This window comes from Tachyglossus aculeatus, chromosome 10, assembly GCF_015852505.1.
Source record: "Tachyglossus aculeatus isolate mTacAcu1 chromosome 10, mTacAcu1.pri, whole genome shotgun sequence".
In the NCBI taxonomy this organism is placed as follows: Eukaryota; Metazoa; Chordata; class Mammalia; order Monotremata; family Tachyglossidae; genus Tachyglossus; species Tachyglossus aculeatus.
Window position 1 is genome coordinate 19351098 of NC_052075.1, and position 18931 is coordinate 19370028.

The 18931-nt window shown below is 47.7% G+C and overlaps 1 protein-coding gene across 9 annotated transcripts in view; it reads left to right on the forward strand.

The window, feature by feature from the left end:
- IMMT (inner membrane mitochondrial protein) overlaps positions 1-18910 on the forward strand; it is a 34552-nt gene extending 15642 nt beyond the window's left edge. For all 9 annotated transcript variants that reach the window (XM_038752421.1, XM_038752426.1, XM_038752425.1 and 6 more), the window contains 9 exons: positions 4368-4504; positions 5778-5881; positions 8857-8992; positions 10230-10359; positions 12209-12223; positions 14025-14248; positions 14910-15041; positions 16895-17024; positions 18035-18910. In XM_038752421.1, coding sequence (XP_038608349.1) covers positions 4368-4504; positions 5778-5881; positions 8857-8992; positions 10230-10359; positions 12209-12223; positions 14025-14248; positions 14910-15041; positions 16895-17024; positions 18035-18648 — 1622 coding nt within the window. In that variant the 3' untranslated portion in view covers positions 18649-18910. The remainder of the gene's footprint in view (positions 1-4367; positions 4505-5777; positions 5882-8856; positions 8993-10229; positions 10360-12208; positions 12224-14024; positions 14249-14909; positions 15042-16894; positions 17025-18034) is intronic.
- Positions 18911-18931: the final 21 nt, after the last annotated feature.

An 18931-nucleotide genomic window follows, 5' to 3' on the forward strand; every position in this document is an offset into this window, starting at 1 on the left:
ATACGTTAGCACCAACCAGATTAAGGAGTCGCGCTCCCCTGCTCCCCACTCCCGGGCTTTAAATGGTTTGCTGAATCCAGCAATCCATACAACTTCTTTCCTAAAACTGCACCTTTTCAGTAGTAGTTTTAATGGGTGACAAAGTAAAGGTGCATGGGGACGCTTGACAAAGCATCCAATCCGAATCTTAATTTGAAGGATGAATTACAGAAATGTAAGGAGCCTTTTTAAATTTGCGAAAGGACCAACGAGGCCCTTCTTTTCCCGTCCTTTACGTTTCCGTCACATCAGGCGACGCGGCCTCGCAGAAAGAGCCCAGAGGTGGGAGATGGGGGATCTGGGCTCAAATTCTGGCTCTGCCACTAGCCTACTCTGTGACCTTGGGCAAGTGATTTAGCCTCTCTGGGCCTCAGTTTCCTCACCTGTAAAATGGAGATAAGATTGATTGTGAGTTCCCTGTGGGATAGGAATTGGGTCTGGTCTGAGAACCCCGTTCTTCCCCGTGCTTAATAAGTGCTATAATTATTATTATCAGGCTTAGTGAGGAGCAGCATGGTCTAGTGGAAAGAGCACAGATCTGCGTTCTGATCCCGGTTCTGCAGTTGCCTGCCATAATAATAATGGCATTTATTAAGCGCTTACTATGTGCAAAGTACCGTTCTAAGCACTGGGGTATGTGACCTTGTGCAGCTCAGTTAACTACTCTGGGCTTCGGTTCCCTCATCTGTAAAATCAGGATTTCAACACCTGTTCTCTCTCCTTCGTGGACTGTGTCCAACCTGATTAACTTGTATCTACCCCAGTGCTTAGAAAAGTGTTTTGAAACATAGTAAGCGTGTAACAGATACCATAATTAATTAGTGAACCCCACTGTCTCTCCGGTTTGGGCTCCTGGGCTGCCCTCCTCTTATTGACCTCTCTTCAGTGTCCCCTTTTTGAGGAGACCGCTTTTCTTTCTCCCTTGGTTTTCCTCCCGGCTCTATGCTTTTGAGCCTTTCAATTTTTTCCAAATGATCCTCTTAGCTCACTCTTCTCACGGGTTGGGTTCTGCCTGTATAAAGGCGACCTTCGAATCTTGTCCTCTACTGTGGATCTGTCTCTTTCAGACTGCTCCTGCTTATCTGGCTCTCTGGGTGCCTCGCCGATTCCTGCCTTACCTCCAAAGAGCGAAGCTGGCCCTCTTCCTCTCTCCCTGCCAAACTCTCCTCTCTTTTCTCTGCTTCTCCTCAATTCCTCTTGGCCTACGGCATTTTCCTTGGGTCTCAGAAATGTGGTCTAATGGATCGGGTTTCTTCTCCTCACATCAAAACCCTGGCTGAGTTCTCTTTATTTTATTTTGTGTCATCTCCTGCATCTACCCTCCTCCATGCTTCTTGCCACAGTTCTGGCCTTTTTGCTGGTCATATTCCAGTTTGATTATTATGACCCAATTCTCTATCACATCTACTTTGTTTTCAATCCTTTCTAAGTTTGTAAGCCCGCCTGTTCTTCCCTTTTGTTGTTCTTTAAGTCTTTCCTGAATCCCCTTTCTTTCCACCCCTCATCCTTTCCTTTAAAATTCTGTTTGCATCTCCTCTTTCATTTTTGTTTGTCAAGCGCCCCCGATCTCCAAACCCCCTCACCCCCCCCCCACTCTCACTACTTTCTATTTTTCTGTGCTGCCCCATGAATATTTGCTATTCCTTCCTCACTTCCAAATCCCGTCTTCTGAAATTTGCTCCTGGAAAACCTGTGGGAACCACCTCGAAGCCTCCCTCTAGAAGATGAGTGAATTCTGAGGAGATTAGGTATTCCCGACCCTCTCTGAACCAGGTTGATTTCCATTTTCCTTCCAAGATCGCTCCTGTCATTTCCAAAGGTTTGGGGCCTTTGTCTCTGTCTAATTTAGATTGAATGCCCATTGGGTCAAATCCTGTCCAATTCTGTTGTGTCCTATTGCTAGCATCTTGGGGGGAATCAGTTTGTTTAAAGCAATAATTACAGCCTGGTGTATATACACATATTGTTGCCCATTATAATAATAATGATGGTATTTGTTAAGCACTTATTATATGCCAAGCACTGTTCTAAGTGCTGGGGTAGATAAAGGGTAATCAGATTGTCCCACAAGGGGCTCACAGGCTTCATCCCCATTTCACAGGTGAGGTCACTGAGGCCCAGAGAAGTGAAAAGACTTGCCCAGAGTCACACAGCTGACAAGTGGCAGAGCCGGGATTAGAACCCGTGACCTCTGACTCCCAAGTCCGTGCTCTTTCCACTGAGCCACGCTGCTCCTCAGTTTGTCTAGAAACTGCGTTGCCCGTATCAGTGTTTCTGAAGCCATCTTTTCTAATGACCTGTCCCAAGCGCTTAGTACGGGAAGTAGTGTGGCTTAAGAGCATGGGTCTGGAATTCAGAAGCAACTGGGTTCTAATACAGCCCCCCCTATATTTGCTATATGACCTTGGGCAAGTCCCTTCACTTCTCTGGGCCTCAGTGACCTCATCTGTAAAATGGGGATTGAGAGGGTGAGCCTCATGTGGGATTGTGTCCAACTTGATTAACTTGTGTTCGCCCCAGGGCTTGGAACAGTGCTTGACGCTTAACAAGTGCCATAATTATTATTACTAATTATTATTATGACGCTCTGCAGACCTGAAGCGCTCAATGAATACTATTGATTTATGGATCGTGTAGACAGATCTTCCTAAATCCCTTTTTTGAACACTGTTGTGGAAATAACTTGAAGCAGCGTGGCTCAGTGTAAGTAGCCCGGGCTTTGGAGTCAGAGGTCATGGGTTCAACTCCCGGCTCCGCCAACTGTCAGCTGTGTGACTTTGGGCAAGTCGCTTCACTTCTCTGGGCCCCAGTTCCCTCATCTGTAAAATGGGGATTAAAACTGTGAGCCCCCCGTGGAACAACCTAATCACCTTGTAACCTCCCCAGCGCTTAGAACAGTGCTTTGCACATAGTAAGCGCTTAATAAATGCAATTAAAAAAAAATAACTTCTTCCTTTTATCCGCTTTGTTTTTCCCATTTCTTTCTCTTGTCTGTTTTTATGTTGCTCTTGTATGGTGACTAGGTTATACCCAACAGTGCAATAGTCACTAATAACCAAGCCTGTAGTCATTCAGGTTGGAAAAAAAAACCAAAACCCAAAACTTGTGGGTGTATAAGCTCGTTGTGGGCAGGGAATGTGTGTGTTCCCTGGGTTCTAATGGGGTTTTGAAGATGAGGTAACTGAGGCACAGATGGGTTGAGTGGCTTGCCCAAGGTCCTGCTGGAGGAGCTGGGATTGGAGCCATGACCTTGACTCCCAAACCCTTGCTCTAACCATTACGCCATGCTGCTTTTAATATTATAAGTTATTTATTCATATTAATATCTGTCTCTCCCTCTAGACTGTAAGCTCATTATGGGCTGGGAACGTGCCTGCTAATCCTGTTGTATTCTCCCAAGAGACTAGTACAGTGCTCTGCACATAGTAAATGTTCAATAAATACGAGCCCACGGTTGGGTAGGGACCGTCTCTATATGTTGCCAACTTGTACTTCCCAAGCGCTTAGTACAGTGCTCTGCACACAGTAAGCGCTCAATAAATACGATTGAATGAATGAATGAATGTTTCTTGTTTTTATTGTACTCTCCCAAACGCCCAGTACAGTCCTCCTCCCACAGTTAACACTCAGTAAAAATGACTGAAGGAATATATTTGGCATGTGCTCCTGCAGAAATTGCTCGTTTTCACTGCTGTGTGACCTTGGGCAAGCCTCTTCCCCCTCTCCTTCCCCACAGCACCTGTATATATGTATATATGTTTGTACATATGTTTTCACTCTATTTATTTAATTTATTTGTACATATCTATTCTATTTATTTTATTTTGTTAGTATCTTTGGTTTTGTTCTCTGTCTCCCCCTTTTAGACTGTGAGCCCACTGTTGGGTAGGGACTGTCTCTATATGTTGCCAATTTGTACTTCCCAAGCGCTTAGTACAGTGCTCTGCACATAGTAAGCGCTCAATAAATACGATTGATGATTTCACCGTGCCTCAGTTCCCTGAAAAATGGGGATTTGATACCTGCTCTCCCTCCTGCTTAGTCTGTGAACCCCGCGTGGGGCCTGATGATCTTGTATCTACCCCAGCGCTCAGTACAGCGTTCGACACCTAGTAAACCGTTAACGAACACAGGTGTTATTTTCCTTGGAATTAGCACATCCCAGCGATACTTCCTTTGTGGCGCGAAGCAAGAAGTCTAGTGACGAGGGCAGCCAGCGGGGACAAGGAAAGAGAGGCGAGAAAATGAAATCCAGTGGCGTGTGTTTGGTGAGGAGAGAACCTAACTGCGTTTTCTTTCCATTTTTTTTTGTTATTTTTGATCATTAGCCCTAACCAAGAGCTTGGAAGAGACCCTGAGTCGCACGGCTCGGGTGACACTACAGGCAATTGCCGCCCAGAATGCTGCCATCCAGGCTATTAACGTGCACTCAGATATACTTAAAGAGGCCATGGACAATTCTGAGGTAAGTCCGCGGAGATATCAGTCAATCAGTGGTATTTATTGAGCACTGTGGGCAGAGCACTGTAATAAGTCCTTGGGAGACTACGGTACAACAGAGTTGGTAGTCATGTTCCCGGCGCACAGCAGGCTTACAGTCCAGAGGGGCATAGGTTTTAGAAATGTGAATTGCCCTGTGGTCGTTCGTTCCATTCATTAAGTGCTTAAGTATTCGTTAAGTATTAGAGAAGCAGCGTGGCCTAGTGGAAAGAGCACGGGCCTGAGGGTCAGAGGACCTGGGTTCGAAACCCGGCTCCGCCACTCTTTTGCTGTGTGACCTTGGACAAGTCACTTCGCTCCTCTTTGTCTGTTCCCTCATCTGTTAAATAGGGTTTAAGACTATGTGGGACGGTAACAAATCCCCGGGGTATAGTAAATGCTACAGTAGAAGAGTTCAGCCTGTGGATCTCCTGTAGCTTATGTGTGTTCCTTTGTATTTCACTATAACTCTTCCTGTCACTGACTGTAAGCATCTTTCTGGTTTGAAGAGAGAATTGAGACCTGTGTATTGTACTAGCGTTCGGATTATTTAATATTATGGTACTCAAGAAATGCGATCTACTTTAATGCCTTATTCCTGGGATGTGGAGGAAATGAATTCCCTTTGATCTGCAGTGGATTTTTTTTTTCAAATGGCTTGCCATGTGCCAGGCACTGTACTAAGCGCAGGAAGACTTACAAGCTAATCGGGTTGGACGCAGCCCCTGTCCCACAAAGGGCTCACAGTCTTAATCCCCATTTTACGGATGAGGTCACTGAGGCATAGAGAATTGAAGTGACTTGCCCAAGGTCACCCAGCAGACAAGTGACAGTACCGGGATTCGAACCCAGGTCCTTCTGGTTCCCAGGCCCTTGCTCTTTCCATAAGACCATGCTGCTGCTGAGGTTGTGAGATTTAGGTTACCGAAACAGTTCAGGTAACTTTCAGTTGTTGGTCTCTGGCTAAGGTGGGATAAAGACACTTGTCTAAATCGATCTGAAATTATGGATCTCCGCTGTGGGGGAAAGGAGAGGATGTTCTGAGAAAGCGACTGACATAAGCGCTTAATAAATGCCATTATTATTATTATTATTATTAGCTAAACCTAGCCGGTGTGACTACAGTAAAAAGAAATCGGAAGAAATGATTGTGTACCAATTTAAGTATCTGCATTATCTTTTTGCTTTTCTTTCCCCAATAGTACTAGATCGTGGCACGCTATTCAGATGTGTATAATCAGGGCATTTTTATTTTCTAGACTTCGGGTGAAAAGAAGTCGGCGCAGTGGCGCACCTTGGAAGAAGCCTTGAAGGATCGCAGGAAAGCAGTAGATGAAGCAGCTGATGCCCTTCTGAAAGCTAAGTAAGAAATTGGGGCGAACTGCCATCTTTTTTAAAATTTTCCAATGGCATTAAAGTGCTTACTATTCATTCAGTCGTATTTATTGAGTGTGCAGAGCACTGTACTAAGCGCTTGGGAAGTACAAGCTGACATGTGTCCAGGACTTTTCTGAGTGCTTAAGATACAAGTTAATCAGGCCAGACACAGTCCCTTTCCCACTCTAGGCAGAACAGGTCTTGAGTCCCCATTTTGCAGTTGAGTAAACCGAGGCCCAGAGAAGAGAAGCGACTCGCCCGGGGTCACCCAGCCGGCAAGTGGCGGAGCCGGGATTAGAACCTTCTGCAGGACAGGGACTGTATCCAACCTGATTTAAGCTCGTTTCTACTCACAGCTCTCAGTACAGTGCCCAACACATAGTAAGTGCTTAGCAAATACCATTTAAAAAGCAAAGACAGATTTGCCTCTTCCCGAGGAGGGTGAAGCAGTGTGGGCTAGTGGAAAGAGCAAGGGCTTGGGATCATCATCATCATCAATCGTATTTATTGAGCGCTTACTGTGTGCAGAGCACTGTACTAAGCGCTTGGGAAGTACAAGTTGGCAACATATAGAGACAGTCCCTACCCAACAGTGGGCTCACAGTCTAAAAGGGGGAGACGAAACCAAACATACTAACAAAATAAAATAAATAGGATAGATATGTACAAGTAAAATAGAGTAATAAATATGTACAAACATATATACATATATACAGGTGCTGTGGGGAAGGGAAGGAAGTAAGATGGGGGGGATGGAGAGGGAGAGGAGGGGGATCTGTCATTAAGCAAGGGGGGCGCTTGGGAAATGGATCTCTCCGTTGGGGACTTGGAGGTGCTGGGCGAAGGTCAGACGTCGAAGGACGTCTAGTAAGTAGGCTTACTTTGATCTCTGAGTCCTGTCTTGGGTCAGCCTTGTGAGCTTGGGCAAATCGCGTGCCCCTCCTAGGCCCCAAGTCTTCCCACCCGGGTGAAGGAGGAGTCCCCTGGAAGCACAGTGCTCTGCACATAGTAAGCGCTCAGTAAATACGACTGATGATGATGAGGTGACTACTGTCGAGCTGGGTGGTCCGGAGGGTTCCGGCGGGGCACTGGCCGGTAGCTTATCCTGTTTTCAGAGTTGACCCTTCCTGGGAGAAAGGGGAGGGCAAATGGGAGAAAATAGGTTGAAAAACCTTTTGCTTATCGTAAGGTCCTTCCTTTGACCTGCTTTTACGTATCATAGGGGTTGGTTTGCTTCAGGCAAACATTTCTCTGCTGACGGCTTTTCCCAGAAGCAAATATGCTCCCCCTTTCAGTCGATCGGTGGTTTTATTGAAGGCTCACTGTGCAGAGCGGTGTACTAAGCGCTTGGGAGAGTACACTACAACAGAGTCGGCAGCTATATTCTTATATATTTTTAGACTGTGAGCCCACTGTTGGGTAGGGACTGTCTCTATATGTTGCCAATTTGCACTTCCCAAGCGCTTAGTACAGTGCCCTGCACATAGTAAGCGCTCAATAAATACGATTGATGATGATATATTCCCCGTCCACAGCGAGTTTACAGTCGAGAGCTGTTTCCTTGCTAACACAGTGACAGGTTAAGTTGTGCGTATCATGTCTAAATGAGTTTCCACTCAGACCCTTTGAAGACCTCTACGTTTCCCAGCATCCATCAGTAGTATTTATACTATATATGTATATATGTTTGTACATATTTATTACTCTATTTATTTTACTTGTACATATCTATTCTATTTATTTTATTTTGTTAGTATGTTTGGTTTTGTTCTCTGCCTCCCCCTTTTAGACTGTGAGCCCACTGTTGGGTAGGGACCGTCTCTAGATGTTGCCAACTTGTACTTCCCAAGCGCTTAGTACAGTGCTCTGCACACAGTAAGCGCTCAATAAATACGATTGATTGATTGATAGTATTTATCGAGCTCCACCCGTGAGCAGGGCAGTGTACTAAGCACTTGAGAGAGTACAAGAGAACTAGAAGAAGTGGTTCCCTGTCCTCAAGGAGCTTGTAGTCCCTTTGACATCCAACTCCACCCTTCTCACTCCACTGCAGCGGGGTGAGGATGAAGTAGCTGTATTTACTGAGCGCCTGCTGTGTGCAGAGCACTGTTTCAAGTGCCTGGGGGAGTGCACTATAACAATATAACAGACAGATTCCATGCCCGCAACGAGCTTACAGTCTAGAGGTAATCATAAAATAATTGTGACATTTGTTAAGCACTTGCTTTGTGCCAGGCACTGTAGTAAGCGCTAGAGTGGATACAAGCAAATGGGGTTGGACGCAGTCCCGGTCCCACGTGGGGCTCACAGTCTCAATCCCCGTTTTACAGATGAGGTAACTGAGGCCCAGAGAAGCGAAGTGACTTGCCTAGAGTCACACAGCAGACAAGTGGAGGAGCCAGGATGAGAACCCGTGGCCTTCTGACGCCCAGGCCTGGTCTCAATTCACAACGCCGTACTGCTTCTCGAGAGCGTTGGGGTTTTCGTATCGGTGGCTCTAAACAGCCCTGCCAGCGTGGCAAACAACATAGAACTTGTGACTTTTCTGTAGCATATATTCTCTGTCTTTTGCTCTTTTTTGATGTTTGTCTTCCTTGTGTGTCCGTTGTCAGTTCTTTCCCAAACACCTGTTCTAAAATGACGGGTCCCTTGAGAGCCTGGGATCTGATTTCATTTTGAACTGTGTAGTTTTTCCCCAACATATAGTACAGTGCCTTGCAAATAAACACTATCGCTATTATCCTAAAAGAAATTACAGGCGGGAGTAAGTAAAAGACTGTGGAGTTAATGTACACGAATGCTGCTGCGGTCCGCACACAGTAATGGCTTGATAAATTCCGGTACTAATACTTCAGTGGCGTTGTTAGGATCTAAGTGCTCAGGGGGCACGGAAGTACGTCGGAGCCGAGTTTTAATTCAGATTACAGGACGTGCTGATTGTTGTTCTGTGGGTCCCTTTAGAGAAGAGTTAGAGAAAGCTAAGGGCGTCATTGAAACCTCCAAGAAGAGTCAGATGGCCGGGGCCAAGCCTCCCGTCGCAGCCGCTGAGGAGAATCTTCACCACATGATCGTGGACTTGGATAATGTGGTCAAAAAGGTACATTTCCCCAACCTGTCGTGATCGTTTTTTGTTTTTTTTTCCTTCAGATATAACGCAGGGAACTTATTGACCAGCATTCTGAATGAAGAATAGCAGTGTGGTATAGTGGGAAGAGGACAGGGCTGAGAATCAGGAGGCCTGGGTTCTAATTCCCATCCCACCACTTGCCTGCCATGTGACCGTGGACAAGTCGCTTCTCTGTGGCTCAGTTTCCTCCTCTGTAAAATGGGGATTAAGTATGTGAGTCACACGAGGGAGAGGGACTGTGGCAACCTGATTTGCTTGAGTCCACCCCAGGGCTTAGTACAGTGTCTGGCTTATAGTAAGCACTTAGCAAATACCATAATTATTAATTATTATTATTAAAAATCTTGCGGTTTTGATGGTAAAAGCAGCCTGGGGTATCTTTTGGCGTTTGGATGTCATCTTCATCTCTGACTGACTGGAATTTTTTTTTTTTCTTATGGTACTTTGTGCCAGGCACTGTATTAAGCACTGGGATAGGTACAGGCTAATCAGGTTGGACGCAGTCTATATCCCACGTGGAGGTCACAGTCTTAATCCCCATTTTATAGATGAGGTACCCGAGGCACAGAGAAGCGAAGTGACTACCCCTAGGTCACACAGCAGACAAGTGGCAGAACCCAGGCCCTTCTGACACCCAGGCTGGCGCTCTCACCACTGGGCCACACTGCTTTTCAATAATTTGTAAAGGTTGTCAGGACAAGGTCAAGTCTATGAGAAGTGGAGAAGAAGTGGAGAAGAAAGCTTCCTCCTTGATTATGGAATGGATTCCAGGCCTACTGGGAATATCCCACTCCTAAAATCCTCGTCTTAAGTGGCATAAGTGTAGACTCGGCTTTATGAGGATTAGTTCATTTTTGTAGGCTGTAAATTAGAAAAGGGAATCGTCTGTGGTTGAAAACGTATTTAATGAGCTAGAAATTATTCACTTGATTTCATGGATTATGAAAGGATGAACCCGACTCTTTTTTCTTTCTGTAAATCACTCGCCTCCCCCGAGCAGCACAAGAAGACTTAGAAGAGGTGGGAAATGTTACCATAAAATCCAGCTGGAATGAATGTTAGGTGGCCAGATTTGGAAATCAGAATGGCACGAAAAGTTTTATACTGCTTTCTTCCTTTGGGATGAAAGTTTTGTTATTTTATTCTTTAAAATTGTGGACTTCTGTTGCCAGTTATAACCCGTAAACATTTTCTTTTTCCGGTCCAGGTTCAAGCAGCCCAGTCGGAAGCTAAGATAGTAGCTCAGTATCATGAGCTGGTGGCTAAAGCCAGAGAAGAATTTCAGCGGGAATTGGACAGTATTACTCCAGATCTACATCCTGGTTGGAAAGGGCTCAGTAAGTCTGGACTGCCTCATTATTTTGGACCTTAATGAGCTGGAAACCATTTAGTCCATTTGTTCATTCAGTTTTTTGTTTCCTTCAAGAGAAAGGAAAATTAACTCAAGTTCTCTGTGATGTCTGTGTCCCAAGGATGGGCCGAAAGATCTGCTGGCAAAGGGAAATGGAGATTTGAGAGATTTATTTGTCGGAGAATTTCAGGGAACAAAATCTGCTTTTACCTGATATAATCAGATCTTTACCTCATTTCTCCACTTTGCTAGCAGTGATCTGGCACACGGGACAGAAATAGTGAGCTGGGAGCAGTGAAAGTGGAGCTGGCTTCTAGGCAACTTTATTATGCCCAAAGCGGGCAGAGAGCTACACAACACATATGAACCTATCCATAAATTGTATATTACAGATTATTTCTTTGTATGAATGACTGTCTCCACCTCTATGCTGGAAGTTTGCTCTAGACAGGGAACAAACAAACAAACAAAAAACAAACAAAAACAAAAAACAAACAAAAAAAATCACCCCAGTGCTTTAATTTATATCATTAAATTAAATTTATGAGTGGTTGTACTTTGGTAGCGGTCTTGAGTGTAGGTACTGGAGTTTTAGGTTCCGAGTTACCTGTCAATTTTTCTAGACTGTTAATGACTGACAGTAGAAAACAAAACAAAAAAACTCCAAAACAACCTGTAGGTTGAATAACAATTCACCCTATCATTAATTCATTCATTCATTCAGTCAGTCGTATTTATTGAGTGCTTACTGTATGTGAAGCACTGTACTGAGCGCTTGGGAAGTACAAGTTGGCAACATATAGAGATGGTCCCTACCCAACAACGGGCTCACAGTCTAGAAGCGGGAGACAGAAAACAAAACAAAACATGTGGATAGGTGTCAAGTCGTCAGAACGAAAAGAATTAAAAGCAAAATGCACATCATTAACAAAATAGAATAGTAAATATGTACAAGTAAAATAAGTAGAGTAATAAATCTGTACAAACATATATACAGGTGCTGTAGGGATGGGAAAGAGGTAGGGCCCGGGGGGATGGGGAGGGGGAGAGGAAAAAGGGGGCTCAGTCTGGGTTATTGTGGTTTTTAAAAGCAAATCGTTCAAATTCCTAAACTCCCTTTATTGTGTAAGTGGTATAATATTGCCAGATCTGCCTCAACAAAATGTTGATTTTTTTTTTATAAAGAGCTGCCTTACAATCTGTCACAAAGCTATTTTATTCTATATACATTCTACTTGAGAATGTACATTGAGAAGCAGCGTGGCTCAGTGGAAAGAGCCCGGGCTTGGGAGCCAGAGGTCGTGGATTCTAATCCCGGTTTTGCCACTTGTCAGCTGTGTGACTTTGGGCAAGTCACTTCACTTCTCTGTGCCTCAGTTACCTCATCTTAAAATGGGGATTAAGACTGTGAGCCCCCCATGGGACAACCTGATTACCTTGTGTCTACCCCAGTGCTTAGAACAGTGCTTGGCACATAGCAAGTGCTTAACAAATACTATATTTATTATCATTGCTTTGATTCTATTGGATTCTTTAAATTTCTCATGTGTGCATTTTGTTTTCACACTTGTCACATCTCTTTGCAACTTGAAAAGTGAACGTATTAAACCCGAAAAATCTGACCCTTGCGTCTTTAAAATACTTTACATGATTCTGAATTTCGGGAGTGTTTAGTTAGGAAATTAACTTGGGAGTTTCTCTAATACTAAAAATAGCTCATCTCCTTGATACTACTGTATTATTCATTTGTTGCCTCTGCCTTAATATATGCATATAGTAATTTGCTGAAATGAGTGTGCATTAACCTTTCCTCTCCTTTCTTTTTCCTACTGCAGAAATCTCTGATTTAGGTGAGTAGTTACAATGTATTTTTGCGAGGGTTTTTTTTTAAGGGTTCAGCGCTTAGCTCCTCTCAGGGTGATAGTTGCACCGGGTGGTAGGAAGCATGGTTTGTTATCAAATTCTTTTTGTTTCGTGTATGATGTGATCTATAGCGTGTAATTTACTGATGTACCTGTAACAATAGATATAAAATTGTATTGGGAATTTATTTATTTATATTAATGTGTCCCCCACCCCCCCACTGAACTGCAAGCTCGTTTGGGGGAGCAAATATGTCTGTTATATTGTCCTCTCCCAAGCGCTTAGTACAGTAAGCGCTCAATAAATACGATTTACGGATCGATGTCCCGGGACTCTGAACCCTCCAAAGAACGGAATCAAACCTCGAGCAGCGTTAATTTTAAGGGATTAGGGTGAGGAAAAGTGTTTGGTGCTTTGTTTTCTCTGAAGAGGAAGGACCCCCTTTAGAATTATACAGTGTAGAAATAGCTCTATCTTGACCGGTGGTAAAAAATACAGCGCACGCAGGAAATGGTGGTGGCGAAATCTCAATCCCAACCTTTTGACTCTCCCCGGCCCGCCCTCTTTCCACTGGGCCACGCTGCTTCTCGAATCAGAAGTTCATTCATTCAGTCGTATTTCTTGAGCACTTAACTGTGTGCAAAGCTGTATACTGAGCTCTTGGGAGAGTACAGTACAACAACAAACAGACACAGTTCCTGCCCACAACGAGCTCACAGTCTAGAGGTCCTTACAAAGTCTTATTGAAGGCCCATCTCCTCCAAGAGGCCTTTCTTTCCTCTTCTCCCACTACCTTCTGCGTTGCCCTGACTTGCTCCCTTTATTAATAATAATAATGTTGGCATTTGTTAAGCGCTTACTATGTGCAAAGCACCGTTCTGAGCGCTGGGGGGGGGATACAAAGTGATCAGGTTGTCCCGTGTGGGGTTCACAGTCTTAATCCCCATTTTACAGATGAGGTAACTGAGGCTCAGAGAAGTTAAGCGACTTGTCCAAGGTCACACAGCAGACGTGGTGGAGTCGGTATTCGAACCCATGACCTCTGACTCCAAAGCCCGTGCTCTTCATCCCCTCCTTTCCAGCCCCACAACACTTAATGTACCGCCTCCCCCCTCTAGACTGTAAACTCACTGTGGGCAGTATATATGTGCGTTCATTGTTATTTCATGCTCCCCCAAGCACTTAGTGCAGTGCTGTGCACACAGGTGATAAATACGATTGAATTAACGGACTTACAAAGTGCTTACTTTGTGCAGAGCCTTTGGGAGAGTCTTAGAGAACTGGGAAGCACAATCCCAGCCCCCAGGGATCTGGAAAGTTGCCTTGGAAAGTTGAGGAATCGAGGTTGTCCTATTCTCCGTCAGAGAAGCAGCGTGGCTCGGTGGAAAGAGCCCGGGCTTTGGAGTCAGAGGTCACGGGTTCAAATCACGACTCCGCCAACTGTCTGCTGTGTGACTTCGGGCAAGTCACTTCACTTCTCTGGGCCTTGGTTCCCTCATCTGTAAAATGGGGATGAACCTCGTGGGACAGCCTTGTAACCCCCCAGCGCTTAGAACAGTGCTTTGCACATAGTAAGCGCTTAATAAATGCCATTATTATCATGAAGGTATTTACATGATAGCCCCAAATCTTTTAAAAAAGCCAAACCTTCAACATTTGAAACATCCTTTTCAGTTGGAACTTTTTGGGTGGTACTTGTTACGCACCACGTGCCGACCACCCTGTTAGATCCGTGGGACCTTGGGCCCTGAGCCCTGGTTTGTTGGGGGTTTTTTTGCCGCGCCGTAGCGGGCCAGCTGTCCCCAGACGACGTGAACTCCCTGATCGCGCACGCCCACCGCCGCGTGGACCAGCTCAGCAGGGAGCTGGCCCAGCAGAAGGTCCGGGAGCAGCAGCACGTCGAGGCCGCCCTGCAGCAGCAGAAGCTGGAAGACAAGCGGGCCTTCGAGTCCGCCGTGGCCAAAGCCCTGGACCGCCACCGGACCGAGATCCAGACGGAGCAGGACCGCAAGGTACCCGGGAAAGGCTTCGAAGCGTTCAGTAACGGCCGGGCCGGTCATCGAGCGCCGACTCCGGGCCGGACGCTCTGCCGGCCGCCGGGGTGGTTCCAGGCAGATCGGATTGGACGCGATCCCCGCCCCACAAGGGGCTCACGGGCTCGGTCCCCATTTTCCAGATGAGGGAACTGAGGCCCAGAGAAGTGAAGCGACTTGCCACACGGCTGACAGGTGGCAGAGCCGGGATTAGAACCCAGGTCCTCCCGTCCACCGGACCGTGCTGTTTCCCTTGGTTCCGCTGGCTGTGGCGATTCCCTCCCGATTTCTAAAAAAAAAATGAAAGTTGTTTTTGGGGTTTTTTTAAAAATGCTATTTAAGCTCTTACTGCGATGAGTATGGTGCTTGTTAAGCGCTTACTATGTGCCCAGCACTGTTGTTAGCACTGGAGGAGCTACAAGCTAATCAGGTTGGACACAGTCCCTGTCCCACACGGGGCCCACACTCGTAATCCCCGTCTTACAGACGAGGGAACCGAGACCCGGAGGAGCGAAGCGACTTTCCCTAGGTCCCACGGCGGAGCCGGGATTCGAACTCAGGCCCTGTACTAAGCGCTGGGGTGGATTAGGCGGTCGTCAGGGGCCGCCCGGTTGTCGACTTGTCGCGTCGGACTGTACAGGTGGAGGAAGTGAAAGACGTCATGGAGGTTGAAATGAGGACCCAGCTCCGCAGGCAGGCGGCCGCCCACACCGACCACCTGAGGGACGTGCTGAGGATACAGGAGCAGGATCTGAAACAGCAGTATGAGCAGGTGACTGCAGACAGCCCCCAAACTCCTCACCGCCGGACCCCCGCTACTGCTTCCAGGGGAAAAAAAAAGGCGGCAAAAAGCACTAAATGAAGATGACGATGATAAGAATCACGGTATTTGCTAAGCGCTTACTATGTGCCAAGCGCCGAGGGAGATACCGGGTCATCAGGTTGGACACAGTGGGGCTCACGCTCTTGGTCATCAACCGTCGGTCTTAAGATTAGTCGTATAAAGCGTACGGGCCCTGCTCTTGTTTTTGGAATGGTGCTTGAGCTTTTTTGAAAAAATGGTACGGCTTAAGCGCTTATAATAATAATAAATCCCCGCTCTGCCACTTGCCAGCTGGATGACCTTAGGCAAGTCACTTAACTTCTCTGGGCTCGTCTGTCAAATGGGGATGAAGACTTGTGAGCCCCACGTGGGGCAACCTGATTACCTTGTATCGACCCCAGCGCTTGGAACGGTGCTTGGCCCGTAGTAAGCGCTTAACGAATACCAACATTATTATTATGATTATTAATAATGGCACTTACGAAGCGCTTACTATGTGCAGAGCCCTGTTGTAAGCGCCGAAGGCGATCAGGTTGTCCCACGGGGGGCTCACAGTCTTCATCCCCGTTTTACAGATGAGGTCGCTGAGGCCCAGAGAAGCGAAGTGACTTGCCCAAGGTGTCACAGCTGAAAAGTGGCAGAGCCGGGATGTGCCAGGCTCTGCAGTAAGTGCTGGAGTAGATAATAATAATAATAATAATAATAATAATAATAATGGCATTTGTTAAGCGCTTACTATGTGCGAAGCACTGTTCTAAGGGCTGAGTAGATCCAGGTTAATCAGGTTGGACACAGTCCCCGTTCCACGGGGGGCTCACGGTGGAAGGGAGAGAAAGAAGATCAGTTAGGAGGAAATCCATTAGTGCCCAAGATCCAAAGTAGTGACCTAAACAGGGACTAAAATAACCAGCGACGTGATCGAACAGCGATGGAAATGTGCCACCGGTGTTTGCGCACTGAATGAAAGACCTCAGTTTCCCCCCTAATCTTTCACCTCCCCCGAGGTATCGTGTACCGAGGTACTGGGGACCTGCCCTGCCATTATTTACTGATAAATTGAAATGGGCTTTAATCACCCTTCCAAGTCAGCCAGACCCTTTTTCGGAGGGGAGGAATGTGTTAAAGTCAGAGGGCTGTAAAAAGAACTTCCTTCCCTTCCCCCCTTATCGTTTTAAAAGATGCCTGCAGTACGTTAGCCTGCTCGACAACAAAATTGCCCAAGCGTTCACATTAAATAGAATTTGGGGCTTTCATACATCATAACAACGGCATTTGTTAAGCGCTTACTGTATGCAAAGCACTAAGCGCTGGGGAGGATACAAGATGATCAGGCTGTCCCACGTGGGGCTCACAGTCTTCAGCCCCAGTTTACAGATGAGGTGACTGAGGCGCAGAGAAGTGAAGCGACTTGCTCAAAGTCGCAAAGCTGGCAGGTGGCAGAGCGGGGATTTGAACCCAGGACCTCCCTTTCCACCGAGCCACGCTGCTTCTCTATACGTCAACCATTTGTTTGTTTGGAAGTTAACACGTGAGGCCAATTCTGTGAATCTTGGCTATTCAAGATTCAAGCCAGCCTGAAGGAGGGTGGCCGGGGGAGAGGAGGAGTCTTAGGGAAGGGAAAAAAAGGGAGTGAGAACTCATCCTTCTCCTGTCTGCCCTTCAAATCTGAATACTCCCGTCTCAGTCGATATGCACATAGTAAGCGCTTAACAAATACCAACATTATTATTATTATTATTGTTATTATCTGGATAATGAAACGTGTCATCGATTTCTTTCCCTAACCGTTTTCCGCCTTTCAGGGCTTGTCTGAGAAACTGTCCGAACAGGAAATGGAGTTCAGACGGCTCCATCAGGAGCAAGTCGACAATTTCACCCTGGACATAAACACGGCCTACGCCCGGCTGAGAGGAATTGAACAGGCCGTCCAGAGTGAGTATCTCCATTCAGTCCATTCAGCCGTATTTATTGAGCGTTTACTGTGTGCGGAGCACTGTACCGAGCGCTTGTCAGTCAGTGGTATTGACCGAGCACGTACTGTGTGCAGAGCGCTGCAGTACGATTGATGATTGAGCAATCATCATCAAAATACGTAATCAATATGTAAAAAAGTAATCAAAATACGATCGATGATGGAGTAAGTGCTCAGGAGAATACGAGGGTATTCTCAAGGGGGATGGTTTTTGGATGGGTTAAACCCTAACTGACACGTAAACGTCATCCTCATCATCAATCGTATTTATTGAGCGCTTACTATGTGCAGAGCACTGTACTAAGCACTTGGGAAGTCCAAATTGGCAACATATACAGTCCCTACCCAACAGTGGGCTCACAGTCTAAAAGGGGGAGACAGAGAACAAAACCAAACGTACTAACAAAATAAAATAAATAGGATAGATATGTACAAGTAAAATAGAGTAATAAATATGTACAACCATATATACATATATACAGGTGCTGTGGGGAAGGGAAGGAGGTAAGATGGGGGGGATGGAGAGGGGGACGAGGGGGAGAGGAAGGAAGGGGCTCAGTCTGGGAAGGCCTCCTGGAGGAGGTGAGCTCTCAGCAGGGCCTTGGAGGGAGGAAGAGAGCTAGCTTGGCGGATGGGCAGAGGGAGGGCATGCCAGGCCCGGAACGTCGGTTACGGGACTCCTAATAATAATGATAACAACAACTGTGGTACCTGTTAAGCGCTTACTCTGTGCCCGGCCCTGTTCTAAGCACTGGGGGTAGATACGCGTTGATCAGGTTGGACACGGTCCCCGTCCCACACGGGACTCGCACACTCATCCCCGTTCTACGGTCGCGGCAACTGAGTCCCGGGGAAGTGACCGACCCAGGGTGACACGGCGGCCACGTGCAGACACGCCGGTCGGGGGGTCGGGTCGGGGGGGGGGGAGGACGGAGAGAAAGGCAGACGGGCCCTCGGCTCCGGTCCGTAGGTCACGCGGAGGCGGAAGAGGAAGCGCGCAAGGCTCACCGGCTGTGGCTGTCCGTGGAGGCGTTAAAGTCCAGCATGAGGACGGCGGCCGGAGAAGCCCCCACGGTGCCCCTGGGGGCGGCCGTGGCCGCCCTCAGGACCACCTGCGGCCACAGCGAGTTCGCCCAGGCCCTGACGGCCGCCCTGCCGCCCGCCTCCCTGACGCGGGGGGTGTACAGCCAGGAGACGCTCCGGGCCCGCTTCCCCGCCGTCCGCAAGCTGGCCCAGAGGGTGGCCCTGATCGACGAGACCCGCAACAGCCTGTACCAGTTCTTCCTGTCCTACCTGCAGTCCCTCCTGCTGGTCCAGCCGGCCCAGCTGCCCCCGCCGGCCCGGCTGGGCCCCGAGGACCTGGACCCGTTCAGGCTCCTGGCCTACGCCTCCTACAGCCTCGAGCACGGCGACCTGGAGCTGGCGGCCAAGCTGGTCAACCAGCTCAGAGGGGAGGCCAGGAGGGCGGCCCAGGGCTGGCTCGACGAGGCGCGGCTCACCCTGGAAACCAAGCAGGTGCTGGACCTGCTCACGGCCTACGCCAGCGCCGTGGGGCTGGGGGCCGCCCAGGTGCCGGCCGGCTAGCGGGAGGGCGCTTCCCGAAGCGGGCCGCGTCCTCGGCTCCTCCGGGAGGCCCCGGGCGGGCGCCCGGCGGGAAAATCCGGGAACGCTCTCCCCGCCGCTTGTACGAGTAAAGCCCGCGGACCCCGGGCGGGCGGCGGAGAAAGCCTTTCCCCGCCGCCCGCCTGGGTTTCGCGGGTCTCCCCATCCAACCCAGATAACGTTTGCGATCTCTGCCGCTGTTGATTCTGCCGTCCGTGCAAATGGAATAAAACCATGAGACCCCTCAAGTGCTGTTTCGGCTTTT